This window comes from Felis catus, chromosome A3 (genome assembly GCF_018350175.1).
Source record: "Felis catus isolate Fca126 chromosome A3, F.catus_Fca126_mat1.0, whole genome shotgun sequence".
Lineage (NCBI taxonomy): Eukaryota > Metazoa > Chordata > Mammalia > Carnivora > Felidae > Felis > Felis catus.
Window position 1 is genome coordinate 102,968,546 of NC_058370.1, and position 14,659 is coordinate 102,983,204.

The 14,659-nt window shown below is 45.4% G+C and overlaps 2 protein-coding genes across 4 annotated transcripts in view; both read right to left on the minus strand.

The window, feature by feature from the left end:
* Positions 1-2,272, minus strand: part of FBLN7 (fibulin 7) — a 50,479-nt gene extending 48,207 nt beyond the window's left edge. Inside the window, exon 1 of the mRNA XM_023251884.2 lies at positions 1,537-2,272. Within this exon, the coding sequence (XP_023107652.2) occupies positions 1,537-2,139 (603 nt within the window). The 5' untranslated portion in view covers positions 2,140-2,272. The remainder of the gene's footprint in view (positions 1-1,536) is intronic.
* Positions 2,273-11,107: 8,835 nt separating this feature from the next.
* The window catches only part of TMEM87B (transmembrane protein 87B), a 50,249-nt gene continuing 46,697 nt past the window's right edge, over positions 11,108-14,659 (minus strand). For 2 of the 3 annotated variants that reach the window (XM_019827588.3, XM_011281171.3), the window contains exon 19: positions 11,108-14,380. In XM_019827588.3, coding sequence (XP_019683147.2) covers positions 14,321-14,380 — 60 coding nt within the window. In that variant the 3' untranslated portion in view covers positions 11,108-14,320. The remainder of the gene's footprint in view (positions 14,381-14,659) is intronic. The other variant, XR_002741211.2, reaches the window with a different exon arrangement.

A 14,659-nucleotide genomic window follows, 5' to 3' on the forward strand; every position in this document is an offset into this window, starting at 1 on the left:
TTTTCTGCCCCTGCAGCAACCACAGACATGTGAGAACTGCCAGGGTCTCACCTGTTTTCCAGGTAACCTGGAGAGACAGCAATAGGCCCCATAAGATGAGACAGGGGCAGGGCAGGCGCCCCAGCATCTCCTTGCACATCCTGTCCATCCCTCCCCTCTGAGGGCTCCGACTGGATGCACCTGCCCTGTGCTTCTGGCCCTCAGTTCTGAGCCTGATGTTCTGTTTTGCTTTGTACTCTGCAAAGTGGGTGGGAGATCCATTGCTCTGCTGGTGGGACCACTGTGGCCTCAACTGAGCCTCTGCTGCCTGGTGGCTCAGTGGCTTCCTGCGGTGCCCATTGAGCACGTCTGCACTGACACCACCCACCTCTGGTCTGAACTGAGTTCTCCCTGCCTGGAGTCCCTTCCTGCACCCCAGGGGCTTCTCCGTGACCCTGAGTGTGCCTGCCTGGCTCAGGAATTTACACACTGAGTGTCTGTGGGGAAGGGGAAAGGTCTGGAACTCAAGGAGAGGGACTGAATTTTCTCCACTCCTTCCTGGCTGTGTGACCTCGAGTAAGTCACAATCTCCCTGGGTGAGGCCCTCCTCCCCAAAATGGGGATGACAGTGGTCCCCACGTCACAGGGCTGCTCGGAGAATTAAGAGCCTGGAGGATGCTCAGCAAAGAACCTGGCAGTCATCAGGCTTTCGGTAAGCACGTGCTCTCCTTCCGCCTTGGGTTACTGCTACTGCTGTGGCCGGTATCATTGGGGTGGCCGCCCCGCTGCCCACCGGCCCCGCCCATCACAGGGGGAGGGGTCCCCGTCGGCCAGAGCCTGTCCGGTGGTTGCTGGCTCTGAATTCAGCAATTCCAGTTCCACCTTCCGAAGACTCAATTTCATATGCATTCTTTTAATTGTAATCATCGGTTCTTTACTGGTTAATATAAAAGTGAAATCGAGTGAAAAATCCAGTGAGGCTCCAACAAATATAAAGGGCAAGGAGAGAAAAACGGAACAGCAAGCGGCCTGTCTGTGTGGGAAAGGAAATGTAGCCCCAAATCTAAGGCCCCACAGGCGCGGGGCGAGGCGGCTTCGGGAACCTCCGGGCCCCCCTCCGCCTCCTCGCGCAAACGCCGCTCACAAAGTCCGCGCGCGTTTAAAAGTCGGCAGCGGTGGGAATGAGATTTCAGTTGGAAATTTGAATGCTGGGAGCTGGAGGGCGGGGACAGCCTCTAACCTAACGGGGTGACCGGGAGCCCCCTTGGGGACCCCCCGAAGCCCAACGTCTCCTACACCCCGAGGAAACCTTCCCCCCAGCCCACGAGTCCCCCGCGGCCCGAGGCTGTCGCGCAGAACGCGCGGCGGGACCAGCCCGGGTCTTCCCAGGCGCCCGGCCCCGCGGTGCGTCTCAGGTGACAGACGGGGGGGGGTCCCCGAGAACCGCTCGGAGCCCCCAACGCAAGCCCCCAAGCGGTAAGCCCAGGTGGTCCGGCCTTGGCTTCGCGTCCCGGGCGAGCGGGACCGGTGGGAGGCGGGAGGCGGGAGGGCACTGACCTGGGAAGCCCGCGACGCGGGGCCGGCGAGCAGCAGCAGCAGCAGCAACAGGAGCGCGCGGGGACAGCGGGGCACCATCTTGCCAGTGGGAACCGCTGGGCTGGGGATGGGGGGACGCCGCCTCGGTCCGGCCCACGCCGCGGCCGCTCCGCAGGGTGCAGGGCGCCGCGCGGCCCCGGAGCGGCTCGCGCAGGGAGGGCGGCGGGAGCCCCGGAGCGCAGCCGGCGCCGTCTCGGGTCCAGGTGCGCCGCTCGCGGGCCACGAGCGTCCGCAGCCGCCCGCACGAGACAGCGAGGCGGGGAGGCGCCAGCCCCGGGGCCGAGGCCGAGGAGGAGGGGCTGCCCGGCCAGGAATGCGCCTGGGAGCGCGCCCAACCCGCGCGGCTCCCCGAGGAGGCCGGGCGCGACGCCGAGGACGAGCGCGGGCATCCGGAGGGCCTCGCGGGCAAGGGCGGCCGAGGCCGCGCGGCCGGTGTGTCCCGCACGCGCGCCCGGCCGCGAGCCCACCCCAGGCGGAGCCCCCGCCCTGGCCGCCCCCTTGCCCCGCTGGGGAGACTGAGGCGCGCGCGTCGGCGGCCGCTGGCGGCAGCGTGGCGATCCCCATCCAGCTCTGCTCCACCTCGCAGCCCGCTCACGGACACCTTCCTCCACCGCCTTCAGAGAACAGGACGGGCTGGGCCGGGAGGTGGGCTTCATAAACTAAGTTCTCCTTCCGAGTAGACGTGTGTCCTTCTAAATCGTGCTAGTGGGGAACAAGAACACACATGCACGGTGACCGAGAATCTAAAGTCCGCCTAACTGATAGTCCGCCCCACCCCAAACCGAAGGAGAAACTCCTTAAAACGGAGGCCAGGTTATCAGAACACTGGATGCTTTGCTGAGGTCCGTGGGAAATCCCCCCGAGAAGGGCAGGCATTCGTGGTCTCAAGTCCCCTGCATCCAGGGGCTGTGGGGGGAACCAGATGGCCCCAGCCCCAGGCTCCTGGAAAACATTATTTAAGTTCTTACTGGAAGAATGTTTTCAGAAGGCAACACTGCAGATGTCGTGGTGCACACCAAGTCTGGCCAAGCCTCAGATCCATTTTTCCTTTCTGCATTTCACTTAGCAGAACCCACTCACAGCCCCAGGAGTGGAGCTAAGAAGACTGCAGTGGGAGCAAGAGCTGTGTTCCATCGGAAGGCACAAAGGAAAGTTGGAGCCCCCTGGAAAGCGAGGGCAAGGTGTGGGCTGGCCACCTGAGCATTCCTTATCCAGGAAATCCTACTGGGCTTCCCCCTCTACCTTCCTGCTGCAGGAAGTAGAGCAGGGCCCCTGTGATCTTATTTTGCATTCCCGCTTAAATCTTGGAGAGCAGTGCAATACATCGCTTCTCCTGCCCAGGTAGAGGGGCCAGGCAGCAGCGGTCCAATCCCAGGAAGCCTGTGGAAATGGTGGTTTTCTGCCCCAATCCCTCATGTGTTTGTTTGCTGTTGATGCCAAAAGATGCCAAAGCCTGTGTGTTCCCCGAGCCCCCTTTCACTTACTCCTCCCTCCCCACTAATGAAACATTTGGTTCTGGACGCTGTGGCCACGTTTAATATGTGTTTGAACCCACCTCATGTTTATATGGTGACCTCCCCTGGCAGGCCGGGACTTGTCGGCCCTCTTCTGGCTGTGCAGTGGGAACCAGACGTTCACAGAGGTAAGCGGGCATTCTTTTTTCTTCTCTTGCCCTCTCTGTGGCTTCATAAAGCTGAATCTGGGCATGGTTGAGTGACTCACCCAAGGTATGCAACCTCCATACTCAGGCCGCTCCCAGAGCTGTGCTGTTTCCAGCACAGACTGCCTTCTTCCACCTTTTCACTTAAATACAAGAGCATAGGGTTTCAGGAATTTTAGTTGTGGTAACAGAATTTTGTTTTGTTTTGTTTTTCCTTTTTTCTTTTTTTAAATTTTCAAGCATTTATAAGTTTTAACAGGGATATTTTCCCCCTATCTACTGATTTCTGTTTGTTGCCCTTGTCCTATGGCCACTTTTCATTTAGTGCTCTGGTGTCTGGTGTGAATTCACCTTTTAAGGTCCCACTGTAGTAGCAGTACTGCTGCTTCTCTCTCTGACCCCAACTGCCCTTGACCTGCAGTGATCAAGGCAGAACCAAACTGTCAGGGCTGTCTGAAAGCAGACCATGAAAATAAGCCACGCGTCCTATATTCGGGGCTACAAAAACCAACCCTTGGCTTGAACAAGATGAGTCTATCCTCTATTTTACCTCTTGTCTTTCCTCTATATTTAGTTTTCAAGAGAATATTCCAGAATGTCAGGGATGGGGCGGAGGGGGGGGGGGTCTACACATATAAAGAAAATATTTGTAAAGCTTTTTTTTTTAAGTTTATTTTTTGAGAGAGAGAGCATGAGCAGGGGAGGGACAGAGAGGGGGACAGAGGATCCGAAGCAAGCTCCATGCTGACAGCAGCAAGCCCAATGCAAGGCTCAAACTCACGAAGCAGGAGATCATGACCTGAGCTGAAGTCAGATGCTTGACTCACTGAGCCACCCAGGCACCCCAATATTTGTAAAGTTTTTTGACAGAATCGATTGCCATCTCCTGGGATCAGTGCTTTTGCTGAAACACTTGTGTTCCCTGCATGGGAATGCAAAACAAGAGAGGAAAATTTGCTATAGAGGTCTGTTTGACACCCAGTCAGAAGCAGCAGCTCGTCTGAAACAGCCATTCCAAAGCTGTCCTGTAGGGTTCTCTGGGTCCCCATGGAGTGGTGCCCCACTCCATGTTGCATACCCTGTGGGGTTTCATGTGCTTATTCTGCCTGTTGGCTTGCTCAGTGCCGCTTCTTTCCCTTTCCCACCTTCACCCCACATCTGTGATTCTAAATGTCATCAACCCCCACTAAATACCTACAAAGGGTCTTAGGAACAAAACCCAGCATGTTAGCCCGACCCAGGACAACAGGGGAGGAACAGGGGTGGGGGGTGATCTAGAAGGAACACAGTGATGGTCAAATTCACTCTACACAGATTCTTACCTGAGTGCCAACTCAGGGCACAGCCCTGTGTGAGGCGCTACATCACACTTTCACACCACATCAAAGACGTGAACCAAGAGTTTGTTCTTTGAAATGATAATACAGAAAGGGGTTACAAACAAAAAATACATGGATACTGTCTTTTGTAGTTACCTACACACTTACCTTTACTGGTAATATTTATTGCTTCACGTGGATTCAAGTTACTGTTTAGTATTATTTCATTTCACCCTGAAGGACTCCCATTAGTATTTCTTGTAGGGTGATATTGCTAGCAAATAATTCTGGTTTTGTTTATCTGGGAGTGTCTTTCTTTTTCCTTCGTTTTTGATGGATAGTTTGCCTGGATACTGAATTCTTGGTTGACAGGTGTTTTTTTTTTTTGTTTTTTTGTTTTTTTTTCCTTTCAGTCCTTTGGGTATCATCCCATTGCCTTCTAGCCCCCATGTTTTCTGATGAAAAATCAGTTTTTAATCTTACTGAGTATCCCTTGTATGTGATGAGTCACTTCTCCCTTGTTGCTTTCAAAATTCCTTGTCTTTTGACAGTTTGATTATGATGTATTTCAGTGTGGATCTCTGAGTTCACACCACTTGGAGTTTGTTGATCGTTCTGATTGTGTAGATTAATGCTTTTCATCAAATTTGGGAGTTTTCAGCTGTCGTTTCTTCAAGTATTCCTTCTGCCTCTTTCCTACTTTCCTCTCTTTCAGATTTTCCCACTATGCATATATTGATATGTTTGATCCATGGATCTCTGAAGCTCTGTTCATTTCTCTTTTTTTTCTGTTTACTTTTTATTCCCCAGACTGAATAATCTCAATTGACCTATATTCAATTTCACTGATTCTTTATTCTGTCTGCTTAAAACTGCTATTGACCCTCTCTAATAAATTTTTCATATCAGTTATTGTACTTTTTAAAAAATTTTTGTTTGAAGTTTTTATTTTTGAGAGAGAGAGAGAGAGAGTGCAAGCGAGGGAGGGACAAAGAGAGGGAGACACAGAATCCGAAGCAGGCTCCAGGCTCTGAGCTGTCAACACAGAGCAACGTGGGGCTCGAACTCACAGACTGCGAGATGGTGACCTGAGCAGTAGTCGGCACTTAACCGACTGAGCCACCCAGGTGCCCCTGTATTTTTCAACAGAAAAGTATTTCTATTTATACTCTATTTGGCTCATTTTTTATAATTGCTATCTCTTTACTGATATTCTCTATTTGGTGAGATATTGTTCTCATACTTTATTTAGTTCTTTTGAATGGTTTCCTTTAGGTCATTGAACATATGTAAAATAGCTGATTTAAAGTTCTTGTCTACCAAGTACAACATCTGGCCTTTCTCAAGAATATTTTGTTTTTATTTATTTATTTTTAACTTTTTAAATGTTTATTTTTGAGAGAGACAGAGACAGAGAGAGACAGAACGCGAGCAGGGGAGGGGCAGAGAGAGAGGGAGACGCAGGATCCGAAGCAGGCTCCAGGCTCTGAGCTGTCAGCACAGAGCCTGACGTGGGGCTTGAACCCACAAACTGTGAGATCATGACCTGAGCCAAGGTAGGACACTTAACTGACTGAGCCACCCAGGTGCCCCTCAAGAACATTTTATATTGATTGCTTTTTTCCCCTTATTTCTTTCTGTCATAATTGTTTTGGCGAAAGCTGGACATTTTAAGTAATGGGATAACTCTGGAAATCATTTTTTATCCTCTCCCCAGGATTGGTTGTTGCTGCTTGTTTTAATGTTTGTTTGTTTGTTTAGTGACTTCTCTAAACTAATTCTGTAACATTTGTAGTTTTTGTAATACAGGGCCACTAAAATCTCTCAGTCATCTGGCAGTCAGCTAATTATTAGACATAATTTTCTTTAAATTCTTGGAGCCAGGAAATCTCCCAGTCTTCGTTAAGGTGCTTGTGTGTATGGTAAGATACATCTTCAACGCTCATCCAGCCAATTTACCACTCTGCCTTAGCCTTCGCTTCCTGCTTGCAGTCTTTGCTGAGCAGAGCCCTACATATGCACATGGCCTTGAGGATTGGAAATACAGAAATGCATTGGAGCTTTTCCCTTTGGTTTTACTTTTGAGGTTTTCAGTTAGTCTGTTTTTGCTTCATTGTTATTTACTGCCTCACGCAGCTACATTAAAACACTTGACTGCAGGGGCGCCTGGGTGGCGCAGTCGGTTAAGCGTCCGACTTCAGCCAGGTCACGATCTCGCGGTCCGTGAGTTCGAGCCCCGCGTCAGGCTCTGGGCTGATGGCTCAGAGCCTGGAGCCTGTTTCCGATTCTGTGTCTCCCTCTCTCTCTGCCCCTCCCCCATTCATGCTGTGTCTCTCTCTGTCCCAAAAATAAATAAACGTTGAAAAAAAATTAGAAAAAAAACAAAAAACAAAAAACACTTGACTGCAAATGCTTTTTAACAAACATTCCCAAGGAAGAGGCTTTTAACACTGGGCAAACTCTGGCCCAGGTCAGATAAAGGAAAGCCTTCTAGCCACGAATTCCAAGGAACCACTAGACCAATCAAAGAATAATATTCTTTGAAAATGAGATTTTGAAAGGTCTCCAGCTCCATTCTGTTCCCTACAGTACTAGGAATGTGGGCCCTGAATTTTGAAGGCAACTGCTGAGCTGGGGAACAGAGTAGAAGAGTGGGGCAGATGAAAGGAAACCTTGTGTTCTTACTGAAATTCAGGCATTATTCTGTAGTAAATGCTTCTTAGGTTGCTGCAAGACTGGTTAGTTTCCAGAGTTCTGAAAGTTAATTTTGAAAGTTTTTTTTTTTTTTTTTTTAAGTTTTTCATTGTTTCTATGAAGGGACAAACTTTCAGAGGTCCTTAGTCCCTCACTATCTCTGATGTCACCCACACATCATTTTCTTAAGCAGATGGTTTTACTTGGCTGGACACAAGTCAAACTTGGTGGTAGCAGAAATCTCAATTCCACTTTCTTAGCCTTGGCTGGGCTGCATGGAGTCTGTCCCACACACGCAGAGTACAGGGTGAGCCAGTGATTTGGGGGTTTATACACAGAACATGGCCACCTTCTTTCTCTCTTTCGGTAATTCTTTGCTTTCCAGTTGCTACGCTTCTAATCTTTGTCTTCTTCCAATTCAGCACGTAAAAGCGCAGGTTTATACCTGGGTTTACTCTGGCAAGAACTGTGGCCTGCTATCAGTGTAAAAGGCATAAAAAGTGGGGAAATCACCCAGTGCACTTCCCTCATCCAAGTGTCGAGTCCCTTCGAGTCTCCCTGCTTTGTGTCTGTCTCTAATGTCTCCAAGTAGTTCTTACTTAAATTTTGTCTAGAGTTGTTATTTGTGGGGAAGTTTGGCCCAATAGAAGGTACTTCTCCATGATCAGAACTTGAAATCCATAAGTACAATAATATGAATTATAATACGATTCATTATTTAAAAAGCAATTTCATAGTGAAAAGCCTAGCTTGCTCATTCCCTTAATAGAAATGTCTAACAATAATCCTTTGGAAGCAGATGCACTAATGGGCAAACTTTTTTTTTTTTTTTTTTAAAGAAGGGAAGATAAAGTTTATGGAGTATTTTATTTTTAGTAGTGCTGAAACTAGAATAGACACTGTCACTAATTCTCTGCCCCAAATTAAGAGGCAGAGAATCAGAATTACAACTATTTATTGTAGAGACAGAATTTGGAGGCTGGAATGAAAGACAACTGTCATACAAAATGATGTAGCAAGCAATAACCAAAACACAGAAAGTGTATTTCAAGTTTTGATATGCAGTTCAACCCTCCCAGGGCATTAACCTCCCTCTGATGCCAAGGATCCATAAGTGAGAAAAGCAAATGAGGATAGGCTTCAGTTCTAGCCTGAGGGATCTATGATGGTTTCCTGGTTCCCCATTTTCTCACCTGTAAAATAATCTCAGAGGCCCCTTCCAGCCGCCAAGTTCTAATTCTTTTTTTTTTTTTTTTTTTTTGAGTGAGAGTGCAAGAGTGAGCGAGTGGTGAAGGGGCAGAGATAGAGGGAGAGAGAGAATCCATGCTGTCAGCACAGAGCCTGATGCAGGGCTCGATCTCACAAACCATGAGATCATGACCTGAGTCGAAATCAAGAGTTGGATGCTGAACCGACTGAGCCACCCAGACACCCCCCAAGTTCTAATTCTGAGAGAACTGGAAATATTCCAAAAGGATAACTGTTTTCCTGGACTGGTGGTGCTCTTTGTGTACTTTTTTTTTTTTTTTTTTTTTTTTAAGGAAGAGCTTCATTAGTAGCTAAGTGGTGGGGTTTTTGTTGTTGTTGTTTTACAGATCCCAGAGGTTTTTAGTAGCAGATCAGTCATGCTCCTTGGGGTGATCAGACAGATTGAACACACTGATAAAGTGAGTAACTTTATCAAGGTCCCGAAGGTGAGTGTCCAGAGGTGCTGGGGAAGACACATCACAGGGAAGAAATGCAAAACCTACTTTAGCATTTCTGAAAGGCACAATCTATGGAAGGGAAACCCTTACTGGATTTTTTAAAAGTTTCTTGTTTCATCTCTAAATTTGTTTAATGGCATTTGGTAAGTTAATCAAAGAAAATAATTGTAAAGGCAAGAATTCCAGACCAGAACTCTTCAGAGATATTACTTTGGCACCATCTGCTGGGTAGCTTTTAAAAGTTTCTCTGTACATAGACTTCCACTGCAGTTTACTACTTTTCCACAATGACTTAAAGGAAGTGTCAAAATTATTTGTGTCTGAATTGAGTACCATACGAGCTTATGTTAATGGGAATTTAGCTGCAAATCCACTATCACTGAAGGGGCATAACTTGCCCTGGGAAACTTGAACACACGCAAACGCATCTTAGAATTTCAATTTCATGTGGGGGGGGTTATTTCAGCTGGGTGTCTTTCAGTAGCACCTCTGACAACCTCTGATGCATTCTGTGTAACTTCGCTCTATTGTGAAGCTCTCTCTCTCTCTCTTTGCGGGGAGAGAGAGAGAGAGAGAGAGAGAGAGAGAGAGAGAGAGAGAGAAAAGGCCTGAGCACCAGGAACTTTAGATTCCAGACCTCAATCCCCTAACAAGCAAACATGTACCTCCTTCCTGCCCAGGACTTTGTGGAAACCCTTCGAGGATGCTTCCCACCAGTGTTAATACTAGCCTTCCATTTGCGAGCAGGGTGACTTTGGGCAAGTTATTTGGCCGTGCTGAGTCTGTTTTCGTCTCTATAAACTCACTGGCTAGACCTACCTCATGGCTACTGAGACCACACGGTTAACAGAACCCGCCCGCCACTGCCACTGCGTGAGCATTCCCGGCCCTCCCTAAACCGTCAGCACTTGTTATTACAACAGGCCTGCTTTTCCTTGGGGGGGAATACTCATCTTGGCCGCCCCCAAGGCTGGGAGAATTTCCAAGAATATTCTCCACGTTCCATTTACTTGGGGCAGGATGGATTTTATTTATTAATGGATTAAGCTATGATCTGAGACCATGCTTGCTTCTAGATTTTTTGACATCGTAGAACCTACTTGTGGACCACCGTTTTTTACATATCTCTCCATGTGTTTACACTAGAAAATAGGCAGCTTTTGTCTTCCCTCTCCACTGCTCCCAAATAATCTGTGGCAGAAGCCATCAGCTGTCCACCCAAAGCCATCCTCTCCTTCACAGAGTAGCGGGCAGGCAGTTTGTGTGGCCATGTGACTGTTCGCCAAAGTGACGAGCAACACTTCTGGGTTTCGCCCCCCCAAAACTTCCCAGGCTGTCCTTTTTCCTGCTGGCTGCATACAGATGACAGGCCCTAGGAGCTGGAGGGCTCACAAGGCAGAAATAAACTTTGGGTCCCTGAGGGGATGTGTGTGGAGGAAGGTTACCCCGCCCACCTCTAGGCCCATGTTGCATGGCCAAGAAATAAACTTCTTTTTGTCTTAACCTTCTAAAATGTTGAATAAAAAAATAATGCTATAGTAAACATTTTTGTGCAGAAGTCTTACTCTATAATTTGAATTTTTATTATTTTTATTAAAAATTTTTTTTAATTTATTCATTTTTGAGAGACAGAATGTGAGCAGGAGAGGGGCAGAGAGACAGGAACACACAGAATCCAAAGTGGGCTCCAGACTCTGAACTGTCAGCACAGAGCCCGACGCAGGGCTCGAACTCAATGAATTGTGAGATCATGACCTGAGCTGAAGTCGGATGCTCAACTGAGCCACCCAGGCACCCCTATAATTTGAATTTTTAAAAATATCACCAGAATCGGCAGCATTCAAAGGTTATACCCTTCTCTTCACAAAGACTGAATCAATTACATTACTATCATTAATGAGTGTGTTCATCAGACTTTGAAAGCTGAAACAGGTTTTATAAATACATTAGTACAGACTTGTTAATTTAAAAATTTACCCTTTCACTTTGCATTTCTCTGATCACTTCTGAGGCTGAACGCTTTTCCATGTTTGTTAATTAGTTGTATCTCCTTTTTTTAAGACTTTGTTTATGCCCTGCCATCTGTTTGGATCTGTATTTCCTGAAGATTTATATATATAATCTGGCAGTAATAGATATTAGAATCAATCATCTAGAATTTCAGAAAGCATTTTATTAAAAGTCAGAACAAATATTAAGGCACAAAAATACATCAACTTTTAAAAACAAAAATCTTTGAAACAGTTTTGTCCTACATTCAAAGCAACTTCTTCCAAATTATACAATAATTTAACCCTTTTAAATAGAAAAATATAACTTTTCAAACCCCTAAATTTTCTCCTCAAATACACGTTTCCCTAGTTTCTTAACGAAGTACTGAGCTTCTGTATATACTGTACATTTCCTTAAAATCCTATTTTTGTCACTTATATACATTTGATATGTTTAGAACTTTACCTAGTATGTTAAACTTCTCTTTGTAAGTATAAGGCTTGGTGTGCTCTATTGCTCGGTGCACGCTGTTGACCCTACAGAGACACAAGTACCAAAAAAACTAGTGAGTTTTAAATCTAGCACAACAGTTCTCCCCTTTAAGTTAGTCATGTATAGCTTGTAAAGCTTAGTGCAATAGACTCAAACCCCTTTTATTTATTTTTAAAAGAAACTCTGCCCCCATCGTGGGGCTCGAACTCACGACCCCAAGATAAAGAGCCGCATGTTTACTGACTGAGCCAGTTGGGCACCTGAAACCCCCTTTTAAAAAAAGATACAAAAATCAGTCTTATGTGTACATTTTTCATACTCTCAGTCCTGACATTATGGTAGTGCAAACATAATGTACTGTATCACAGAGGAAAAGTTGGTTTTCTCTATAGGATACGAAAGATTTAAAAATTATTTTCTTTACAGGAAAAGTAAGGGAACATCATCTCTCAGGCTTAAAAAATTCATACATTCATTTATTTTTCCTTATTTTAGAAATAAATATACTGTCCTTTAAAGCAGATAATTAAATCCTAATCTAACTCAAATCATGAAAATTCCCTTTGACGCAGATTTCACACATCGTATAAATCTAACACGAGTTGCATTAGAACATGTAAGCATTCTGTCTAGGAACACATAAAACTGGACTCACCCTCAGATCCTTTCATCTGGTTGGCTCCCCAAGAATAAACTGGTCTGATAGCCTCAAAAGCTTTGAGGACCAGTTCCTGACCACTTGTTGCAGAAGCGGGGTGACGAGCTGTACGATGGCCCTGGTGCTTCTCCCCAGTGCCCTTCGTAGGAACCACAGCTGTAGCCTGAGGACACCCCCTTCTGTTTACGGGGGTTGGGGGGGCTAAGAGGGCCCTCCGTAGGAATACTCAATTCAGGTCATTATAAACACCAACTGGTGCCACAATTGTCACTGAAAGTGACAGAGAATATGCCCTTTGAAAAACATTTCTGATAAGGTTGTCAGGAGGGAATCCTGCTTTCTCTAAAAGATGAAAAAAGTTTGCATTTCAGCCTATAGCTGAAAGCAGTGTTTTCGTACGCACTACTGAGGTTATGCCAGAGGCAGTCTCCCTTATTAACACACTTCACATCGATGCCCCACTCCTGCTCCACTACATTTGTAGCTCCTACTGGCTGGAAGCCCAGGACTCTGCATTTCAAAATTCACCTGGAGCTGAGGAGTTGGGGGTCTGCCTCTAACTCTGGGAGTGGTAGATAAAAGCAGGACCTAGAAGGCAGGGTCGCCTCCAGCCCTGCAACAACTGGGCCCGGGGTAAAACACAGCAAAACCAGAATGGACACAAATGCTGGGAAATGTAGTAGGTAGGGGCCCATTATCGTGTCAAAAACAGAAAAAAGGAATGGAACTCACACTGTTAGCCACTCTTTTCCTAGGAAGCATGTCCCAAACTGTTCAGTGTTCCCTATGGAAAATAAATCTGAAAGTATCTTTCAATAGATACTACTACTAGCGATCTTTCTTACTAATCCCTATGAAATGAATAAATGAGAAGTAAATTGAAAAAGTAGGCTTTTGAAAGGACAATTTTGTGGCTTCATAATGAAAAAAATAATAAAGGTTATATTTAAGTGTTTGTACTGGTTAAGACTTTAAGTGCTTCTCAAACTCTTCTGAAGCCATTCTCAATTCCCAAGGTTAGAACTCCTTCAAAGAAAGATATGCAAAATTCTAACTTTAATTCCTATCCTATATGTCCACGAGCCCTGTATCTTTGGTCATGAAAGCAGCAAAACATTCACATTTCCATCATACTACATTCAACTACCTTTCAAGTTTAGAATGTTCTGCATTAAAAAAAATATTAAAAAAATTTCAAATCATACATTACATATATAATATGTAACAAAATGATGTATAAAACATGGTCGAAGGTCAAGAAATTAATTACAAGATTAATAGTGATGTACTGTACAGACAAATACATGTTTTATTATAAAATCAAATAAACCAAGATTATGTAAAGGATGTTCTAGGGTCTATAAGGCTCACTGGTAACGAATCTGCCAGCTTGCCGGGGAGAAAGTGCTCCCCATCTGGCCACGTGATTACCACCTGCCCCACACAGATTCAGCAGCAGCACGTGAACACGTGGCCTGAATGAGGGGATAGTGGGAGGGCAAATCCTTGGAAGTGACCTTCAAGAACTTATTCCTGTGTACTTCTGTTCCCCTGAGCTTAGAGAGGACCTCCCTCTGTGATTTGATGTGCATGGTGATATTTACAAACAAGGACCTTGTGCAGACCCATATGTGTGTACACACACAGACACACACACACACACACACACACCAAAACTAACCCTATAAACATGCTTATGTTCTACGGTTAATCAAGTTTTACTTGATATCAAATCACTTCCATATAAAAGTCAAAGAATATTATTATTGCATCTAGTAACTAGAAACCTAAGAGATGGAGATGCTGCTTTACCACACTTCAGAAGAATCACATCCTCTACCTCAAAGGTTAGTGAGTGGAAGAATAGAAGTGTTCACGTAAAAAATATTTTTAAATCTGGAATTGTCATATTTTCCAGAGAAAAGAGAAAGCCCAAATCCACATCCCTGCCTCCTTTTAGCTAAGAGCATTCAGGCATATTTCTTTATCATAATACTTCTCTTAGATTATTTCCAAATGCAGGCAATTTGGTGGACATTAAGCTGACATTTAAAGTAGCTTAAAAGGGGTGCAGAACCCTCCTACCACCTGAATTCTTAATTTTAATACATAGATTTCCAAGATAATGCAATAAAAACTTGTTGCACTAGATCAAAACAAAGCTCTCTTTCAGTCTTGAGGAAGTCCTTCACCGTTAACTGGGTTTCATTTATATGGGTTCCAATCACATTATCTTTTCTGAAGAGAACATTTTTTCTGCCATTTCAGATCTGGTCATGATTTCCTTTAAAAAAAAAAAAAAAAGATGACATACTTCCAAATGTTGATGCTACTTCCAGAACATAACAAAATTCTCTAATCTTTCACAGTCACAATTTTGTGGGGAACTGCGTATATTTCACGATATACATAGAAACAGTAGATTCAGAAAATAAACACTGGATAATCTACACTTCTAGTGATGTCTGGCCAATATCTGTTAACAAGTTCGGAAAACTAACATCCTGCTAGCTGGAAAATGTTTCAAGTTCAGAGTTACCAGTGAGAGGCAGAGATGGGGCTC